Raw genomic sequence first — 22,253 nt, forward strand, 5'->3', positions numbered from 1 at the left:
GCCCCCTCGGGCATCTCTGGTCCCGCATTCCGGGCTACCGCCCAACAGGAAGCCCCGCAGGGGAACTTTCTCTGGGCAGCAGCCACAAAAACAAGTCGGGCTCCAGACTGTCCAATAACCAGGCAGGGCAGCGAAACACCCTTCAGAGTCTTGGCAGCTTCTCGGCTCGACTGCGTTTAACGCTCTAGGAGTGAAACCAGAGCTGATGCTTCCTTCACTCACCCCGGCTACCCGCTGACGGGCCCCTTCGCTCAGGGCTGAGGATGAGACAAGAAGCAGCAAATTCTCGCCCCTCCATTCCCACCGCCACCCCCCCGCCCCCATTGCCTTCCTCTCCTAACCCGCAGCCTTGAAGCAAGTTCAACGAAAGGCGTCGCCTAAAGAGATCTCCGCGCCTGTGATGGCGCAGGCTCGGTCCACAAGGGGGCGATTTTCGGGGGCTCGTGGGCTGCCGGGCCGCACCACGCTCCCGCATCTCTCCTCCGCTCCCGCGTTTGGTGTCGTCTGGTATCGCGTCGCAACCACTCGCAGCAAGGAGTTACTAACCAAGCCGGGCTAGCGCGCCCGGCCAGCCCTCCGCGCCGCGTCAGTGCCCAGCCGATCCCGCCACGCGTCTCACCGCGAACCCCGGCCCCGCGCGCTCCGCCCCAGCGCTCGGCCAAGTCGGCCCGGCCCGCGGCCCCCGGGCCTCGGAGCCCGCCCACCTCCCTCCAGCGCCGCGCCCCGCCGACTCCGCTCCCGGGCCGCCGCGCGCTGCTCCCTCACCCCTTCCCTCGCCCAACCCCACTCGGTTGGAACTCGGTCGGGAACTCCCGGCCCCTGACTCCCCGCCTCCTCCCAGGAGGTGCCAGTACCGATGCCCTGGATGAAGACGAAGCCGGTGACCACGAGTACAGGGTGCCAGTTAAACTCGAGCGCGGTCCCGTCCCAGCCGAGCCCCTCCCGGTAGTGGAGGACCCAAATGAGGGTGAAGATCACAGACAGGAAGCCGACGAGCAGCGCCGACACCAGCAGCCCCAGGAAGCCCCTGTAGCCCTCCATGGCCATCAGCGCCCCATACTCCGCGCGGTGGTAGCCACAGGAACTCCGCGAAGCGGCGGCGGAGGCCTCTAGGTACTGGCACAGCAGCGGGACGCGTCGTCGACTTCTAGGAGCGCCCGGGGGAGGGGCTTTCTCGCATGCCTGTCTGGGAGGCGGGGCCTCCAGGGGGCGGGCAGCTGGCCGGTGCTCAGAGACTAGCCCCACCCTCGGGCTCTAGTGGCCGCCCAGAACTCTCGCTGCGGGGTGGCCGCCCCTGGCCCTGCGTCCGTGCTTGCGGAGAGCTCGAACAACCGATCCGGTTACTTGTTGAGAGCGAGAGTGCTGAGGGTTCCATACCCACCACTTTCTTTTAGCTCTTCCCGTGTCTCTTTCCTCATATGAGGGGAGGCAGTGGTGCGCACTCTCGGTTAACAGAAGAGAGGGGTCCGTTGGGTGGCTTTGTGTGTGTGATTTTGACTAACGAAGCCTCATGAGCCGCAGTTCTAGAGGACTGGCTGTCTTTGATGCCAAGGAGGCAACTGTGGGACTGTGTGGACCTGGCCTTACCTAGCAAGGACACTACTGGCAGTGTGCACTTAAGAGAGAGAAGGCAGATACCTCCTGGACCCTGGACTTGTCCGTATGTGATAAAAATGGATCTTAAAAGTGCCACCTGCTCAAACCTATTTGAACTAAAGCCCCACCTTGGTGGAGTGAAGCTCACTCACTCCCTGCCTTCTTTCCAACATTAAGTTTACCCTTCTCCATTGGACAAGAAAAGTGTCAGTGTTATCAACTGCTGTTAAAGAAAATGGGGCTCTGGCTGTTAGGGCTCCTAGAATGCACTTGGGAACGTTCACTTCTAGCTCTCTCCTGTAGCTCACCTCCAAGGACTAGTTTACCAAATTATCATCCTGACATTTTGAAAGGCCTTAGAATATGCAGGAGATGTATGGGAGTGATTTTCAATGGAAAAGACAGGTTTTAGGCAAGGAAGTAGGAGTGTCAAGCACTGGTAGTGGGGCAAGATTGAGGTCTAAGAGTAAGGGGCTGCAGACTTCACTGATGTCACTATTTTTCCCTTGTTGGTAAAAAGAAAGGGAGAAAAAGAAAGAGAGTAAACAAGTGGAAAAGAAGGACCCCTACCCACAGTATAAGGCTTTCTACGGTCTGGCCCTGATGTCCATGGCTTCTCTCCCAACTCCTCACCACTCCCTACCCATGTCCCTGCCTCTAAAACTGTCCAACCCCATCTCCACCAAGAAACCTTCCCTGAGTCTGCCTATGCCCCTATTTTACACTTCTACCCACCTCCCCATCCAGTGCCTGTCTGCATCACTTATCAAGATGTGATATAACCATCTGTTCCTGTGGCTGTCTCCACTCCCCAGTCAGCCTCCTTGAGATTAGTAACTGTCTAATTTATCATTTTATTCTTCCTTGAAATATAGTAGCTACTCAGTAAATATTGGGAGAAGAATGGGACTGAGTGTGTCAGTCAGGGTGCTGGCAGGAAACAGATGGCTCATTCCAGTTGGGCAATTTTATAACGAACAGGGCTACTTACAAAGTTGTGGGCAGGGTGTGGGAAACCACAAGGGTTTTGCAGTGCCCAGGCCTGAATGGGAGAGGGTTACTGAAATCCAGAGAGAGAAAGAGAGACAGAGAGAGAGAGAGAACAGTGTAAAAAGGGCAGGCTGACTGAGGCTATGGCCTTGAGTTGAGGGATGCAGTCAGCGGGCAGGGACCCCACAGGGAGGAAGAATGGGAGGCAGCATGAATATTCCAGCCTTACTCTCTTCCCCTCCAATCTCCTGCCTGGTCCCAAATGGCTGAAGCTAATCTGAAACCCAGAGGGAAGATGATGTAGCCCATATAGGTCAGCCTCCAGAACACAGCAGAGTGGAGAAGGGTGAGAATAGATCCATAGGAATAAACAGACACTATCACTGAATCTTCCAGTTTTATTTTTTCAGACCTTTTGGGTTCCTGAGTGCTACAAAGAGTCCCTGTTTAATTTTATGCTGTTTCTCTTCCTCTTCGACCTTTAACTAGTAATTCTTTAACAACAATATCATTGTGTCCCTATTCTTCTCTCTAAAAGTATCTAGTTCTTGTCCCCAGGTAACTTCTTCACCCCCTTAGCCCAACACCTTCACTCCACTCTCGAGTTGATTTTACTCTGCAGCAGCAGCAAAGAAGAATCTGTGGGATTCCAGATTCCATTTAACAAAACACCTCAGGAGAATGAAAACATGGCCAAATAGTATGGATGATGTTGAATCATCCTGAAGTTACCAGCTAAACTGAGAAAAATTTCAACTTTTAAGTTGTCCTTTAAGGACCTAACTTTAATAAAACTTGTCACTTGAAAGAGGAAACTTTTTAATAAAGTTTGTTGTGGCTTGGTATTAACAACTTTTAAAAACAGATTTGTTATATAAGTTTCCCTCAGGGGGTGGTAAATAATTTGCCACCAAAGTACTTACTCAGATACTTTGTGAAGTACTTTGTAAAGTTTACAAAGTTACTTTACTCAAGTACTTTTTACATCAATGCTATCAAAGGGCTGCCTGATGTGTGGGGACGGGGTAGGGCATTGAACAAGATAGCCTTCCGAAAAACCTATGATTCTAGAAACATGTATATATTGGCACAGATGTTTATTGTCCCTGACAGACACAAAATGCAGAGTGAGGAGAGTTGTGAAGGGCCAGGGAGAGAAAATCTAAACCCCACTCATCAAGAGATCAGGAACCAGGGGCCCTGTTTGCCATTTATCTGCTGATCTTCCACGAGGCAGTGTTGCATTTCTTTGGCACGTACAGAAGTCCAGTATTCTAATGTAAAGTCTAATAAGTTGTACTTAGTGTTTGCTGTCTGGAGTAAGTGGACCATTTTTTAAACATTCAAATGTTGACTGTGTGTTGGTTACTCTGTTTGCCCCTCCACTCTCCACCCTTCTTGGTCTTGCCCTGTGCCCTGACAGATTCTAGTCCTCTGGCTTCCAATTGACTTTGGTCAATGGGTGGTGCTGGAAGGTCAGAGAGCAGGAAGAAAGAGGAGTCATCGATCTATTTATCCCACCATGCCCCCTTGCCACACCATGGTTTTTGTTTTGTTTTGTTTTTTTGCGGTACACGGGCCTCTCTCTGTTGTGGCCTCTCCCGTTGCGGAGCACAGGCTCCAGACGCGCAGGCTCAGCGGCCGTGGCTCACGGGCCCGGCTGCTCCGCGGCATGTGGGATTTTCCCGGACCGGAGCACGAACCCATGTCCCCTGCATCAGCAGGCGGACTCTCAACCACTGCGCCACCAGGGAAGCCCTGCCAGACCATGGATTTTACAGTGGTTGTATTCCTCTTTTGGAGGAACACATGGGGACTTTTAAGTGTCCCCTCTTCCCCAGCTACAGCTCCCCCTGGGACCAGTAACACCATGCCCACTCCCTTCTACAGGCCTGCGCGTGGTATCGGCTGCCGGCTCGTACTTGTCCTTGGTCCTCACCATTCCTTGTGGGGTTCGTAACCCAAACAGAAGAGTCTGTTTGCACCCCTGTAAATAGTCCCCTTATTAAACGCTCTTGAATGAAAGACTTTGTGCAAACCAGCTGTTTCCTGCAGGACCGTGACAGAGACAAGTGGAAAAATACTCTTGCCTAATACTACTGTTTCCCCAGCCTTGTCTGTGCCTTCTTAGGACATACTATGAAAGGAGGAATATATGAAGCAAGAAAAAAATCACAAGCAGGAGAAGTGAGCTCACACATCTTCCTCTTTTCTCTTCTACTAGACCAGAGATTTGGGGATCAGAAAGCGCTCTCAGATGACTAAGATAAAGTGACTCACAGCTCATGCCGTGACTCATGCTGTAATCCAAGCCCAGGCAGTGCTCAAAGGCTCCTTAGGGAAAGAAAACAAGGGTTACAGTTTTGAAAAGAACACAAATCCACGTTAATGGGAGGAATATTCTTTCCTCCTGTGTTGTCTTCAGGGCAAAAACCAAATGTCTGCTTTTCTGAGGTGTTTCTCCTCCGAGGGAACTGCTGCGGAGATTGGCCCCCCGCTCTGGCGGTGGAACCTGCCTCTACCACTTCCCTCACCTGAAGGTCCCAGAGTCCAGCCGCCCTAAGAGGGCAGCAAGGAAAGATTTCATCTGTATTTGGCACAGCCTGAGGAGCCCCAGTGTGAGAAGAGGCAGGAAGTAACTCTCTTCCAGACTTTACCAGACTAGGGACACCATCCCCTGCCCCATCACTACAGGGCCAGGTGCCAGCCAACTGAGGACACCCCTACAAGCAGAGCCCGCCGACATTATTCAAACTATCCAACGGTAAGTTTGTTCCACCTGCTTGTCTTGCTTCGCCCATTCTTTCCCTTGAAAACCACAACAAAAACTGCCCGCAGTTCCCTTCTCTGCCTGCTCATCTCGCTGTGGTGCTTCCCTGTGTGGCCCTGTGTGGCCCTGTATGGTGCGCTGTGCCTCTTGCTCCTAGGGCACTGTGAATACAAGAAAATAACTTCTTCCTTCGTGGCAGTCATTTTTGTGTCTGTGTGTCCTACTACACCTGCTCAAAACAAATCCCAGCACATTTTTAGAACACAGACCTTGGAAGAACAGCAACAAATAAGACCAAATCCTCACCCTGAAGGAGTTTATGTTTTAACCTTGGCTTTATAAATTTGATTGGGGAGGAGGGCTCTAGAATAAAGAGAACCTAGGTGGGATCAAGCCCCTTTCCTTTCTTCTTCACCTGGTTATTTCCTGCTAACCTATGGAATAAAGGTGGTAGATGAAAATTGGGGAATTGAGGAATTTATCCTATTTCTCTTCTGTCTGGATGAATGCCTGAGCTAAATGCCACTCCTAATGTCTGGGCTGAGGAGATAGGGCCATTGTAATTTTATCTTGCCAGATGATTAGAGAGATGCAAGGTGATTAGGAAGAGATACGAATCTCTTTCCTAAGTGCTTCCTGTTTCTCCAAACTCAAATGGGATGATGATGGAAGCGATTTCAAAAATTAAGTGGGGGGCTTCCCTGGTGGCGCAGTGGTTGAGAGTCTGCCTGCCGATGCAGGGGACACGGGTTCGTGCCCCGGTCTGGGAAGATCCCACATGCCGCGGAGCGGCTGGGCCCATGAGCCATGGCCGCTGAGCCTGCGCGTCCGGAGCCTGTGCTCCGCAACTGGAGAGGCCACAACAGTGAGAGGCCCGCGTACCAAAAACAAAAACAAAAACAAAAACAAAAACAAAACACACTCCTGGACTGACTGACAGACTGACAAGGTTAGAATAGAGAGCCTAAAATCAAGTCAGAGAATTAGCAAAGGAAAGAATGCTCTGGAACACTTTTCTTGTAACCAAGCTTTCTTCCACATAAATCAAATTTTACAAGCACATTGGACTATTTGGATGGGACTTTATAGTACGTGAAGAACTGGGTTATACTATTATTAACGAGTAGCCAAAAACATTGTTTACTTTTGGAGAACTTTTATGGGATGCTTCCTTGTTTGGCTGTGTAATAATAGGAATAAGTGCTCTAATTACAGTCTTCTCTGTCACTGATGCATTTTTTTTAAAGGGTGTTCACAGACGGAGTGTCTCAGAAATATATTTCCAGAATTTTGGCTCACAGATGTCAGGATTTTATTAAAGTATGAAGGGATCGTGTCCAAAAAAGAACTCTGAAAGCAGACCAGAGAGGCTTTCTTAATTGGCCAAATATTTCACTAAACAAATTTTATCTGCAAACAGCTTAGACAGACCTCAAACATTCTTAGACCTCAAGAATCTTGGGAAACCTTGATTATAATTTCTGGTAGCAGGTAAAGCTCTTTTTTAAAGAGAAAATCCAAATGATATAAGTCCAAATTTTACTTTTGTACCAAAATAAATTTAGCATGGCTTCTGTCATTTATATGTTGCTCCAAGCCTAGAGCCTTGAGATTCCAGTCAACACGAAGCAGTTTGGAATAAGTGAACATACATTGTTCCAGGATTTCAATCTGCTGTGTAATCAGACAATTTACATGGGCCCAAAACTGGGAGGCAGTTTGCTGATCTGTGACAGGACGGCTTCAGACTAGTCTGGGGTTCTTAACCGGATGTCTATGGATAAAACCTGAATGGGAGAAAAACTGCACCTCTATTTTCATTAACTTTGTAACTGAAATTTAGCAATTTCTATAATTATGAATGCAGACAAGCTCCACTACTATTCGCAGTGGCTGTGATTTTGTCACCAATAAAATCACTGATATTCTCATGTCCCATGGAGAGCTGTTGCAGGTATCTCAACTTTCCATTTGTGCTCAGCACCTCTTCAGAGTAACAACAGTTATTAAGCCTGCAGCTAGATCTTGTAATGCAACAAGAATGAAGCACATATACCATTGTACCACAAATTGTTCTTTTTTAAAATTTTGATAACTCTTCAGTATAGCTGGTTTCTTTGTAATCCCATGTTTTAAAGAAGATTGAGAAGGCCAGTAGTGACAATGGATACTGTAAGGAAGAATCTCAAATTATTTACTATAAACCTAATACTTTTTTATTTTTCAGTATTTCCCCATTATTTTGAACACATAGAACTAGAACTCCTGATAAAGATAAAATGATGTGCAAATGACTTTTTAAAAACTGAAGTATAGTTGATTTACATTGTTGTATTAATTTCTGCTGTATAGCAGAGTGATTCAGTTATAAATACGTATACATTCTGTTTCATATTCTTTTCCATTATGGTTTATCTCAGGATATTGAATATAGTTCTCTGTGCTATACGGTAGGAACTTGTTGTTTATCCATTCTATATATAATAGTTTGCATCTGCTAATCCCGAACTCCCAGTCAATCCCTCCCCCACCTCCCCTCCTGCTTGGCAACCACAGGTCTGTTCTCTATGTCTGTGAGTCTGTTTCTGTTTCATAGATAGATTCATTTGTGTCATATTTTAGATTTCCACATATGCGATATCATATGGTATTGCAAATGACTTTTTTTTCAGCTTTGTTATATTTATCCAAAGGGTGAATCAACTACAGAATAAAGCATTTTTAGCATTAAGAAATCCAATGTTTTAAAATCTTTTTTCCTTGCAATTCTGTTTATTACAATTTTGTAATCCTGAAGAGATTCTCTTATCTGAAGTTTTTCAGGAATTCACGTATTTTGCATGATATCTGATGTGACTGGTAATAAAGTAGTAGCTATGCAATGAAGCTACTTTGCAATGAAGTAGTAGCTATGATCATAACCCTCTTGCAATCTGAAAACAACAGGGATTTTCTTTTCTGTACAGGCAGCTATGAAGTTTTCAGGTAGTAACTGTCCATCTGAAAGGAACTGGTCATCTTTTCCTTGATCAATTAGTATATCCAACTGATCACGTGGATAGGACTTCACAAGATGGGTAGCATCATTAGTCTTCCAGCAAATGACTTTTGAATCCCATTTTTTAAACTTTTCTGTTCTATATTTTATTTATTTATTTATAATTTATTTTTTATTCATTTACTATTGATATGTAACATTGTATTAGTTTAAGTATATAATAGAATGATTTGATATATGTATATAATTACAAAATGATTACAAGTTTAGTTAATATCCATCACCACACATAGTTGCAAATTTCTGTTGTTTTTAGAGTGTCTTTTGTAAGCAGCATATAACTGGATTTTTTTAAAAAAGTCAGTTTGTGGAGAGACAAGTGATGAAGCAATTATAGCAAATATTAATTGCAGAATCTAGGTGCTGGGTCTATGGGTGTATACTGTAAAAGCCTTTCAACTTTTCTGCACGTTTGAAAATTTTCATAATAAAATGTTAGGGAAAAAGTCACTCTGCTAGTCTTTATCTCTTAATAGGTGAGTTAATCTATTTATATTTATTGTGATTATTGATATATTAGACTGATTCCTACCATTTCCTTTTGTGATTTCTGTTTACCACATAGGGTGGAGAAAAGTACCTTATGTAGATAAGCTATTGAGACATTTGGAAGACTCATTTCCTCCTGAAGAAAAGGATTTTACCTGTAATATTATTTTTATCAAAAAAGTGATTAAACAGAGGCACAGAATGTTTAAATAGTTTACCATTTTCAAAAATTACTTTTTCTCCACTATCATGGGACAAAAGCACCTCCTGCATGTGGAAAGAAGAGAGGTCAGTGTTCTAGGTCCTTGCTACTTAAAATATGGTCTTTGGACCAGCTTGTTAGAAATGCAGAACTTCAGACTCTACTGCAGTCTTCCTGAATCATAATCTGTGTATTAATAAGCTTCTTAGGTGGTTAGTAAGAAATTTAAGTTTGAGAAGCACTATCCTAGGACAAAAGCACTACCTCAAGATGCTTAACACCTGACAATCACAACGTAATGACCACAGCCTGGCCAGCTGTGACTCTCCCAGATGCTTATCTAATGCCAGGGACAGGGGTCTGTGTTTCTCTAAGGATCTGTATCTCAAATCAGTGAGATTTTAGGAAGGCTAGCAGCTATCCTGATAGGCTTCCTTTAAGAAGTCTGACTATATTTCTTGTATAAATGCTATGGCTTTTTAAAAAAAAATTGACTCATGTTGGAAAACAGGGTGAGATTTGGGGTTCTTAAATGGTTTTATCATCACTGGAGAACCTGGTAAAACTTTAAGGTTCTTAGTGAAAATGTATGCACAGGACGATGACCAACACATAGAAGGTAAAATGGCGTTTTACAATAAGCTGATTATGACCCAACACCTCAAAGTAGAAATCTGGTATGCTGAGCTAGAATCATGTGAAAGTCTCCTTTTTCCTAAAGTATGCTTTGAGCTCTTTCCACATTCATTCAATCAAAATAACCTCTCTCTATAGAAAGATTTAGAGATTCTCTCTCTGTATATCTGTCTATACCTACCTATCTACATCGATCTGTCTCTATCATCTATTTATTATCTATCTATCTATCTATCTAAGAGAGAGATGCCAGACACTATGGTAGGTGCTGAGAATATAACTGAGCAAAAATTGACAAAGGTCTCTGTCCTCATGGAACTCACAGTCCTCTCCAAATACTAAACTTGAATTCTGGACCTGAAATCAGCTCAGCTATGAGGAAAAGTAGATCCAGTGCCTGCTTCTAGCAGCAGGGGAATGGAGCCACAGGGTGAGAGAGAATGTGGAAGGGAGATACTCGGGCAAAGGTCATTCCTCAAGAACTGACCTTTTACTGAGCTTTAAACACATGAAACCTCTATCCCTAGAAAACTCAGCCCAGTCATTGTCCAGGTTTCTGACTAACCAATCAGCAACTTCTCCTAGGGGATGAGATAAAGATGGAGATTGAGGGAGAAAGCATAGGAGACGTCCTTGTCTAGAATTTAAAAATAATAGATTGCTGTATTGTCTATAAAAGTCTAAGACAGGGCTTCCCTGGTGGCGCAGTGGTTGGGAGTCCGCCTGCCGATGCAGGGACCCTGGGTTTGTACCCCGGTCCGGGAGGATCCCGCATGCCGTGGAGCGGCTGGTCCCGTGGGCCGTGGCCGCTGGGCCTGCGCGTCCGGAGCCTGTGCTCCGCAACGGGAGAGGCCACAGGAGTGAGAGGCCCGCATAATGCAAAAAATAAATAAATAAATAAATAAATAAATAAAAGACTAAGCCATTTGCTATACAGAAAAAAATTAGTTCAATGTTCTAAGAGTCTATTATGTGCCAGGACCTTGGGACCACATCTGTGAATCAAAAAAACAAAAACAAAACAAAACCAAAACCAGTCCAGTGCCCTTTTAAAGTTTACATCCTAGCTTACATCCTAGTGACTAGGATTGAGGGAGTGCAGGTTTCGCCTAAAGAGTGAAATATGTTATGTTAATTTCCAGGTTCCTGCCAAATACCTGGAGAGAGGTCAGTCTCTCGGATGAAAGCCAGGGTTAGTGCTGTAAGGCAGTCCCAAGCAGACAATGTCATATTCAAAGATATAGATCCTTGAGTTTTATATTGGAGTCCAGCTCCCATCTGGCAGGTCACAAGACAGCACCCTCCATGTGGGTACAGAGTAGAGATCTGAGAGTGAGGAATCTGGGCCAGGTCGCTAGTAAGTTATACCCATCATTTTGGGCTCAGGCCTTCTCACAGAATGTGATAGTGTTCTAAGTTTCATACAATAGATCATTATGCAGCCTTTTAAAAGAATGAAAATGCTCTATATGTACTGACCTGGACCAATATGCAAAATATATTGTGAAGGATTTCCAAATGGTGTGGTGACTGATTAGGTTCACAGAGGCGCCCTTCTGCTAAGGAACAACTAGACCTTGGATAGGACCTGTCTCTTTGAGGCATTGTTGGTCTCTCAAGAGATAGGGGAGGTCTCTGAAGGCCCTCTCACTCCAAAAATCAAAATAAAACCAGAGTTGTTCTGAGGTAAATGAGGATAGTGGTAACACTGCTATCGGGATACTGAGGCTTTGGCCAACACAAGGTTGGGAAGGATGAACTGAGCCAAGACCCTGAAGTGATCCCAGAATGATGGCTTCTTTGGCTACACAAAAATCAGTTACAGATAGATTAAAGCCTAGATAAGAAAGGCAAAACTATAATGCTCTTAGAAAAGAATCGAGGAGAGTATCTTCATAGCCCCAGGACAGTAAAGAATTTATAAAAGAAGATGCAAACAGTAACAACTATAAAATAAAGATTGATAAATTTAACCACATTAAAATTAAGAACTTCTGTTCCTCAAAAGACTCCATTATTATTAGGTATTAGAGGAAAAAGAAAAAATAAGAGAAGGTATTTGCAATACATATAAGCAGCAAAGCCTAGTAAGCATTACTATTACAAACTGATAGCACAAATCAAACAGAAAAATGGGTAAGACTTTAACAGGTACTATACAAAAGGTGATATCCAAATGATCAATAAACAGACATCCTCCTTAGTAATTAGGGAAGTACACATTAAAACTAAAATGGGATACACACCTATCAGATTGGGAAAAAAGTTAAAAGTCTGACAACATTAAGTGTTGGAGAGAAAAATGGAACAACAGGAACATCCAAACAATGCTGGTGAGATTGTTAACTGGTATACTCTTCCTGAAAATATCATGTGGCATCCAATAAAGCTGAACATATATGTACCCCCGACCCAACAATTTAAATCCAAGATCTATACCTTAGAGAAATACATGCAGATGTGCATCTGGATGTATGTACAAGAATGTTCGCAGTAGTATTGTTATTAATTGGCCTAAACTGGAAATCACCCCAAAGCCCATCAACAGTAGAATGGGTAAGTAAATTTTGACACACCTGAACGTTATACAGTAATAAAAATCAACTGAAATGCAACAAAAGGAACAAGCTGGAGATACATAAATGAATCTTATATACCTAGTGTTGAGTAAAAAAGCAGAACACAGAAGAGTATATACAATGTGATTATATACTTAAAGTTCAACAAGAGGCAAAAGTAAGCCCTTTTGTTTCGAAATGCACACAGAGGTAGTACATTTATAAAGAAAAGCAAGGAAATTAATCAGGATAATGGTTACATCCTGGGGAGAGATACAATTGTGATCAGAAAGGCACACACATGTGGTTTCTCGAGTGCTAATAATATTCTATATCTTGACCTGGAGGATGGGTTTTGTTGTTTTGTGGTTATTTTTTGAATTGTGTTTTTTTCCACGATGCATGTTATACTTCACAGTTTAATCTTTCAAAAAAGGAAGTAAAGGAAATCGCTACTAAGATAAACAAGCCACAAGAGAGTGCCAGGAATGAACAGGCAAATTCTAGGGGAAAGTAGAACTTTTCAAGTGTAAATGGAAAATTAAGCAAAACTGACCAAATGCTGAACCACACAGCAAGTCTCAACAAGTTTCAAAGAACTGAAATGATACTGAGCATATTCTCTGACCACAGTGGAATTAAGCTAGAAATAAATAAAATTTTAAGTAGAAAATTCACACATTTGTAAATTAAGAAATACATTTCTACATAGTGCATTGTTCAAACATTGAAATCATTAAGGATATTAGAAAATATTTTAAGCGGATTAACACTTGAAAGTACAACCTGTCACAAGTTGGGAGATGCAGTAAAAGCCATGCTGAGAGGGAAATTTACAGCATATAAAATGCACATATTAGGAAAGAAGGAAGACGGAAAAACTTATGATCTAAAAATATGTCTCATGAAATTAGAAAAACAGCAGAGGCAGGTGCAGAGCACCGGGCAGCAGGCACGCGGTTCCAGGGGGCCAATGGCGGCCAGGCGAGGCCAGGACGCTCCCAGAGTAGCCTTAGCATAGGGTTGCACCGCGACAGTCCCACTGATTGGTTCCTTGAGGAGACTTCGTCTTGTTTGAGACCTGATGGCCAAAAGAGAGGAAGAAAACTTCTCTCCTAAAAATGCCAAAAGACTGAGACAAGAGCTGGAGGATTCTGATAAAGTGAGGAAGATGAATGTACAGTTTCTTTCACTAATGATACTTCTACTTTGCAGGAGAAGTTGGGATAATTGAGAGTATTCAGCTAAGAAACTTCATGTGTCATTCCATGCTTACACCCTTTAAATTTGGTTCTAATATCAACTTTGTTGCTGGCAACAGTGGAACTCAGCAGCTGTCTCAATAACATTAAGGAACAGTGGAGATGATGCCTATAAAACAAATGCGTATGGTGACTCTACAGCTGTGCGACGTCTCATCAGCATGGACGGAAGTTGATCTTATAAACTAAAAAGTGAAATGGAAACGTGGTTTCTACTAGGAAAGAAGAGCTAATTGCAGTTAATCCTAGCTTACATCCTAGTGACTAGGATTGTTAATCCAGTTTCTGTTTTAACACAAGAGATGAGCAACCAGTTATAGCTGTCTAAAATTGAGGGAGACAAATACAAATTCTTCATGAAAGCAACCCCACTTGAACAGATGAAGGAAGATTATTTATACATTATGGAAACAAAGAACAAAGGAGTAGATAAATCAAGGAAGAGTAATTTACTGAACTAAAGTGCCAGTGTTTAGAGAAAGAAGACGTTTACAAAGTATTGCTAGTGTAAGTACAATGAAGCCTAATTTAACGTACTTGAAATGTGAAATGCCTTGGGCAGTGGTCAATGAAACTGAAAAACAAGTGAGTGCTATCAGAGATAATATAAAAATTGGAGAAGATCGTGCTGCTAGACTTGACAGGAAAATGGAAAAACAGCAGGTCAGACTTAATGAAGCAGAAAAAATACAAGGATATTCAAGATAAAATAGAAAAGATTAGTCAAGAGACAACTGCCTGAACACCAAAACGTATGGTATTGAAAGGAGATGTTACTCCTAAGAAAAGGGCCTATAATGAAGCTGAAGTTTTATATAACCATTCCCTAAATGCATATTGAACATTAAAGAAAGATGATGAGTAGCTTTGCAAAAGAATTGAAGAACTAAAAAAAAAAAGTACTAATCAACCTTTGGAACTGGAGCAGCTGAAAAGGCAAAAAAATTATCTTAGTTAAAAGAGAGTGTAGGGCTTCCCTGGTGGCACAGTGGTTGAGAGTCCGCCTGCCGATGCAGGGGACGCCGGTTCGTGCCGCAGTCCGGGAAGATCCCACATGCCGCGGAGCGGCTGGGCCAGTGAGCCATGGCCTCTGGGCCTGCGCGTCCGGAGCCTGTGCTCCGCAACAGGAGAGGCCACAACAGTAAGAGGCTCGCGTACCGCAAAAAAAAAAAAAAAAAAAAAGAGAGTGTAACCTAGTGTAACCTAGAGATTGTCATACTGAGTGTAGTAAGTCAGACAAAGACAAATATCATATGCTATCACTTATATGTGAAATCTAAAAAATGGTACAAGTGAACTTATTTGCGAAACAGAAATAGTCACAGGTGTAGAAAACAAACTTATGCTTACTGGGGGGAAGGGAGGAGGGATAAATTGGGAGATTGGGATTGATACATAAAATAGATAACTAATAAGGACCTACTATATAGCACAGAGAACACTTCTCAGTACTCTGTAATGATCTATATGGGAAAAGAATCTAAAAAAGAGTGGATATATGTATAACTGATTCATTTTGCTGTACAGCAGAAACACAACATTTTAAATCAACTATAATCAAATAAAAATTATATATATTAAAAAGGAGAGAGTGTAAAGGCCTTACAGGATCAAGAAAGTTCAATCAAGAGATTGAACAGTTTTAGCCATAGAAAAGAACAAAGAGGAACATACCAGAATTGAGAGAAGAATTAGATGTGAAGTATATGCTGAACTATAATCAGCAACAACTGAAAGAACTGAAAGTAATACTGATCGACTAAAAGGATTTGACCCTCATGGTCCAACTCTTCTCAAAGCCAGAGATGATGCTTATAGATGTGGACATTTTACCTATAAACCCATAGGCTCTTCAGGAGCTTGCATTCATCTTTGGGACCCTGAGCTTGCTCTGGCTACTGAACCTTGCTTAAAAGGACTTCTGCAAAGCTATTGTTGCCATAATCATGCTGATGAAAGAATGCTTCAGGCACTGATGAAAAGGTTTTATTCACCAAGCCACAGATAATATTTTCTGAGTTTTGGAATAAGATGTATGATGTTAGACACAGAGCTGCTTATCATCCAGTTTCCAACAGTTCTGACAGATTTAGAAATAGAAAATGCAGTTGTTGCAAACAGCCTAACTGACATGAGAGGCATAGAGACAGTGCTACTAGTCAAAAATAATTGTGTAGCTTGTGCAGTAATGCAGTCCCAAAGCTAGCCAAGAACTGTAGCTTTTACTGCTGATGGTGATCAGGTTTTTGTGGGACATTATTATTTATCTGAAAATATAAGACCTAAGTTTCTAAGCAGAGATATGGATTTATTTCAAACTGACTTGGAGAAGGAGGATGAAAATAAGTAAGCCCAGATATTAAATCTTCAGCAACATTTGTCTATCCTTGGAAAGGATATTAAACACAATGAAAATTTTCTTAGAAGGTGCCAACTACATTATAAAGAGTTAAGATAAAAATAAGAAAAAGTATTTCTAAAATGTGGGAACTTGAGAATATAGAAGAACTCCAGTCTGCAGATGTTCCAACTTTGGAAGATGAGCCTCAAGAAAATAAAATGAAAATAGTTGAGAAAAATATGGAACAACAAAAAGAAAACATGGAGCATCTTAAAAGTCTGAAAATAGAAGCAGAAAACAAGTATGATGATGCAATTAAACTGAAAATTAATCAGCTAGCAGATCCACTTAAGGATGAATCAAACCCTGATGATTCTGAAGTGGATAACCAAAAACAAGAGAAATGGAATTTTGAAGAAAAACAAAAGAACACTTGGATACTTTAACTAAAAAGAAACAAGATGAAAGAAAAAGAACTAGAAGAGAAAATGTCACAAAAAAGGAAGATAAATCTGCCCAGAGCAGATAGAAGAAAAAAATTCTGCATCGATTCTAGATAAAGAAGTTAATAGATTAAGACAAAAGATATAGGCAGAACATGCTAGTCATGGAGATCAAGAGGAAATAATGGGGCAGTACTAAGAAGCAAGAGAAAGGTATCTTGATCTGGATAATAAAGTAAGGACTTTTGAAAGGTTTATTAAATTACTGGAGAAAATAAGAACCCATAGATATGAAACATATCAACAATTTAGAAGGTCTTTGACTTTACAATGCAAATTGTACTTTGACCACTTATTATCTCAGCCAGCCTATTTGTGGAAAAATGAATTTTGACCACAAGAATGAAACTGTTACTGTATCAGTTCAGCCTGGAGAGAGAAACAAAGCTCCTTTCAATAACATGAGGGCCTTCTCCAGAGGTGAATGTTGTTGTTGGTGGTGGTGTTTTGTTTTTTCCATGGCTTGCTTCATTCTTTCCCTGTGGTCCACTACTGAATCTCCTTTCAGATGCCTGGATGAGTTTGATGTCTACATGATATGGTTAACCAAAGAACTGCAATGAACATGAGACTCAAGACAGCAGACTCCCAATGTTTCAGTCAATTTATCTTGCTTACCCCTCAAAGCACGAGCTCACTTCTGTCAAGTGAACTGATTAGAATTCTTTGAATGTCTGATCCTGAAAGAGGACAAATCACATTGCCTTTTTAACCTGTGACTCAATAGCAAGAAGACCAAAGTTGATTTGTACCTTAAATGCTATGTCCTCATGTTGAAAGATTTGCAAAGGGAAAAAAATTCAGGATTATTTGATGAAATAAAATGAAACCAAAGATATTCTAAAAAAAAAAAAAAAAGCTCCTTTATACATCTGACCACAATAAATTATGTAAATAAGCCTAGAAAACCAACTACAATCAGCAATTTAAAATTATTTTTACTTTACTTTGAGAAAATCAATTTCATAGTACTGGTTTTAAATCTTTTTGGTTTTTTTAACTGTCTACTTTTATAGATTTTTTTTCAGAAGTAAAATTTTGTACATACTTACATATCTGTTTAGTTTGGGTTCATTTCTATAATATTTTGTAAGAATTAAAAGTTTGAGCATCTGGAAAAAAAAGAAAGAAAAAGAGCAGAAATAAAACCCAAAGAAAGTGGAAGAAAGGAAAAAATAAAGATAAACGTAGAAATTCATGCAATAAAAACATACATATAATGGAGAAAATCAACACAGCTAAAAGATAGTTCTTTGAAAAAAGCTAAGGAACATAATAAACTTCTTGTGAGACTGATCAGGAAAAAAGAGAAAATATCTTACCTTACCACAGCCTGGATCAGCTGTGAACTGAACTTTCTGGCGTTTTACATGTGCTTACCATTATTACAAATTGTTTAGATATTAAAAGATCACAAAAGGATATTATAAACAAACTTTATAATTTTGAAAAATTAGATGAAAGAGATTTCTAGCAAGATCCAATTCTCCAAAATTGACACAAGAAGAAAGAGAAAAACCAGATAATTCAGTAACTCGTAACTAAATTGAATCTATAATTTAAAGCCTTCTCAATGAAAGGAAGGGTTTGCTTCTATTATTAGTATTTTGTCTTTGTCATTGGTCACCTTTTCCTTCTTTACACGTCTAATAATCTTTTATTATATGACAGACTTTGTGTGTAAAAGAAGGCGGCTCCAGCTGGTATCTTCCATTAGTGAAGGGTCCCCCTTTCCTCAGTTAGACAGATAGACTGAAGGACAGATCACCTCAATCCAATCAGTGATTGAGTTGGGTCAGGGCTTTTAATTGAGAGTTTATAGTCTCTGATTCTTTAGCCCTGTAGTTGCGTCCTTCAGAGGTTTGAGCTTAGCTCTTTGCATACAACCCCATTGTTATGGGCTAAATTGTGTCCCCCATCCCCTCTCAGCTCCAAATTCACATGTTGAAGTCCTAACCCCCAGTAATCAGCATGTAACTGTATTTGGAGATAGGGTCTTTAAAGAGGTAATTCAGTTAAAATGAGTTCATTAGGGAGGGGCCCTAATCCAATATGATGGATGTCCTTATAAGAAGAATTAGGACACAGACACATATATAGAAGGAAGACCATGTGAAGACACAGGGAGACCACCATAACCCAAAAGCCAAGGAAATAGGCGTCAGAAAAAACCAACCCTGCTGACACTTTGATCTTGGACATATAGCTTCAGGAATTGTGAGAAAATAAACTTTTCTAGGCTACCCAGTCTGTGGTACTCTGTTATGGCAGCCCTAGCACGCTTATTCACCCATGTATGTATACCTGAGGGACAGACTAGTTGTGAATTTGTGAAAGCCTCCTTTCCCTAGAAGGATTTTTTTTCCCCAAGCACCACAAGACAATGGGAGATCACAATCTGCCTTTCTGGCCAGCACCCAGCCTCACATCACCCTCAGGAAATGTCTCATGGGGAAAACCAGCCTTGCATTTGGGCTCTTCCAGTTTCTAATAGGTCACACCAGCTCTGTGTGATTGTCAAAAATTCTTCTGGCTTCTTTTTCTTCTAGTACAGTCTCCCTGTTTAAGTCAAGCCCACCAGGGAAGAAAACAATCATTAGCTTACCTAGGATGGGTTCTTACTGTTCTGGAATTTTAGTTCACCCATTCCTCTTTGTTCCACGACTCTCTGATATCTTTACAAATATAAATTTGCAATTTATCCATGTTATTTTCTAGTTGTTGCAACAAAAACATTGGAATACTGCAAATTAATATATCCTACCAAGAAGTTAAGGTTTTCATTAAACAAATGAATCCAGCAAAATATAAAAGGATACATCACAACCAAGTTGAGTTTATTTCAGGAATATGATTGTTTCAACATATAAAAATTAATCAGTGCAATTCACCACAGTAACAGAAGAAATGAGGAAAAATCATGATTATCTTAATGATGTAAGCATTGATAAAATTCTACATGTAGTCATGAAAAAAAACTCTTAGCAAACTATAGATAGAAGGAAACATCTATAAATTGTTATAGGGTATCTACGGAAAATAAAACTACAGGAAACATGGTACTTAATGGTGAAATGTTAAAACTGTTCACTCTGAAATCAGGAACACACTGGAGATCCTAACCAATACAATAAGGCAAGAAAAATAGAAAACAGTGTTAAAGATAGAGGAAATAAAATTGAATTCTTGGGACTTCTCTGGTGGCTCAGTGGTTAAGAATCTGCCTGCCAACACAGGGGACACAGGTTCGAGCCCTGGTCCAGGAATATCCCACATACCATGGAGCAACTAAGCCCGTGTACCACAACTACTGAGCCTGCACTCTAGAGCCCACCTGCTGCAAACTACAGAGTCCATGCGCCTAGAGCCCGTGCTCTGCAACAAGAGAAGCCACCGCGATGAGAAGCCTGCACACCACCACAAAGAGCAGCCCCTGCTTGACGCAACTAGAGAAAGCCCGCCCGCAGCAACGAAGACCCAGTATAGCCAAAATATAAATAAATAAATTTAAAAGAATAAAAGGGGACAATTATATTTAAAAAATTGAATTCTTTGCATTCTTAGAAAATAAAATCCACAGATTGATATTAGAATTATTAGATGAGTTTAACAAGTTTACAGGATACAGATTAGTATGCAAAAATCAATGGAACTTCCCTTGTTGAGCATCAAACCATTAAAAGATGAAATTTAAAGATACTGTTTACAATAGCATCAAAACATACCAAACACCTAGTAATAAATCTAAAGAAAGATGTGCAATATCTCTATACAGAAAACCTAAAAACATTTCTAGAGAAATTGAAAATGACGTAAATAAATGGAGGGATATACTATATCAATGTATTAGAGGACTCAAAATAGTAAAGATGTCATTACTCTCTGGGTTTATCTATAGAGTCAATGTAATCCCAATCAAAATTGCAGTGAGTTAATTTTTGTGGAATTGACAGATGGATTCTTTTATTTATTTATTTGTTTATTTATTTTTGGCTGCGTTGGGTCTTTGTTGCTGTGCACGGGCTTTCTCTAGTTGTGGCAAGCAGGGGCTACTCTTCGTTGCGGTTTGCAAGCTTCTCGCTGCAGTGGCTTCTCATTGCAAAGCACGGGCTCTAGGTGCGTGGGCTTCAGTAGTTGTGGCACGTGGGCTCAGTAGTTGTGGCTCGCTGCCTCTAAAGCACAGGCTCAGTAGTTGAGGTGCACGGGTTTAGTTGCTACACGGCATGTGGGATCTTCCCGGACCAGGGATCGAACCCATGCCCCCTGCGTTGGCAGGCAGATTCTTAACCACGGCGCCGCCAGGGAAGTCCCTGACAGGTAGATTCTAAAGTGGAAGAGTAAAGAATATGTCAAGGGTCAAGAATAACCATGACACTCCTGAGAAAGAAAAATATGTGAGGACATACTCTACTAAATATTAAGATATAAATCTACAGTAATTAATACAGTATGATATTGGTGAAAATATTGACAAATAGACCAATGGAATGGAGTAGAGTCCTTATATAGACACCTGGTTTATGATAAAGGTGTCATTACAAAAGTAGTGCTGGATTAATTAGATTTTTCTATGAAAAGGGAAAGAAAAGAGACACCCCGCCATCTCACACTATAAGCAAAAATCAATTCCATATGGATTTTAGCTCCAAACGTAAAAGAGAAGTATTAGAGACAGCCCAGACACAGACTCAGAAAGTGCATGAGAGAGAGATTTACTTCTCACTTTTGAACATTTTAAAATTCAAACCTGCAATGGAACAGTAAGGTGCCCTGTTACTGAGTGACACTGAGATATAGAGGCTGACAGTAACTGGTTCTTTGAAGAGATCTAGACCCCTTTCTTGAAATACAGACCCAGATTTAGGAGAGACACCAACAGAAACCACTTCAAACTAAGTTCCTTCCCTTGTGATAAGGAGCTTGAGGCCAAGGAGCTTCAGTGAGCTGTGATTCCCAGGTTTCCTGTCCTCAGTCATATACTGACACAGACCAATCCCAAACGGGGCATTTCCAGCTGCTTCCAACACCTTGGATCCTACTTCACTAAGGACATTCCCTACTCCTCATAGTCTTTCATGAGTCTGTACTATTTTTCTGCTAAAAAAAGAACTCAGCAAATTCCCCTCCCTCCTGATTAATCTGTTGATTTTCCTTGGAACACCAATATATTTTTCAAAGATGAGTAAATGTTCTAAGTATTAACTCCAGTACTATACCCCAAACGATATTGTTTATTAGAATGACTGTCAGTGACTATGCACTTTTGAACTCACCTAAATATAGCATTTTCCATCATCAGAATTTTAGATTAACATCAGAAGATACAAAGTCTTATTTCATTAATCTGTATGTAATTATAGTATTCATTGACACGGACATTTTATTATTACCTGCACTTCCTTGCCTAACATACGTTTCTTCTAGCAGGTATCAATAGCTGTTAAAATGCATCTTGTTTTATTCCTATGTCATTAAAAGCACAATTAACAACGCTGTTCTTTGAAGATAGAGCACCTAATGAGTTCAATGATCAAACTCATGAGATAGCCACAGAAGCTGCCGTGTCTCAATGTTTTAGTCCTTATTAGCAGTCACGTCCCTGCGATGACTCAAAAGCATTCTTAGACACTTCTGTGTAGTCTACTAAGTTTAAAATGGGTAACAGGGGGACTTCCCTGGTAGCACAGTGGTTAAGAATCCGCCTGCCAATGTAGGGGACACAGGTTCGAGCCCTGGCTGGGGAAGATCCCACATGCCGCGGAGCAACTAAGCCTGTGTGCCACAACTACTGAGCCTGTGCTCTAGAGCCCGCAAGCCACAACTACTGAAGTCCATGCACCTAGAGCCT

At 41.4% G+C, this 22,253-nt stretch overlaps 1 protein-coding gene, 1 long non-coding RNA gene and 2 pseudogenes across 5 annotated transcripts in view; 3 read left to right on the forward strand and 1 right to left on the reverse strand.

The window, feature by feature from the left end:
- Positions 1–1,179, reverse strand: part of CYBRD1 (cytochrome b reductase 1) — a 34,993-nt gene extending 33,814 nt beyond the window's left edge. The window contains exon 1 of one of the 2 annotated variants that reach the window (XM_067741560.1): positions 855–1,172. In XM_067741560.1, coding sequence (XP_067597661.1) covers positions 855–1,047 — 193 coding nt within the window. In that variant the 5' untranslated portion in view covers positions 1,048–1,172. Of the gene's footprint in view, positions 1–854 lie in introns of both variants that reach the window. The other variant, XM_067741561.1, reaches the window with a different exon arrangement.
- The window catches only part of LOC137226532 (uncharacterized), a 51,830-nt gene that overhangs the window by 763 nt on the left and 28,814 nt on the right, over positions 1–22,253 (forward strand). The window contains exon 1 of one of the 3 annotated variants that reach the window (XR_010944395.1): positions 4,721–5,350. The exons of the other annotated variants lie outside the window; for them this stretch is intronic. This is a non-coding gene — a long non-coding RNA (uncharacterized lncRNA). Of the gene's footprint in view, positions 1–4,720; positions 5,351–22,253 lie in introns of those variants that run through there. 3 annotated transcript variants of the gene reach the window in all.
- LOC137225845 (structural maintenance of chromosomes protein 6 pseudogene) lies at positions 13,384–14,627 on the forward strand (annotated as a pseudogene).
- LOC137225952 (structural maintenance of chromosomes protein 6 pseudogene) lies at positions 14,572–17,808 on the forward strand (annotated as a pseudogene).

Source organism: Pseudorca crassidens, chromosome 6, assembly GCF_039906515.1.
Source record: "Pseudorca crassidens isolate mPseCra1 chromosome 6, mPseCra1.hap1, whole genome shotgun sequence".
Taxonomy (NCBI): domain Eukaryota; kingdom Metazoa; phylum Chordata; class Mammalia; order Artiodactyla; family Delphinidae; genus Pseudorca; species Pseudorca crassidens.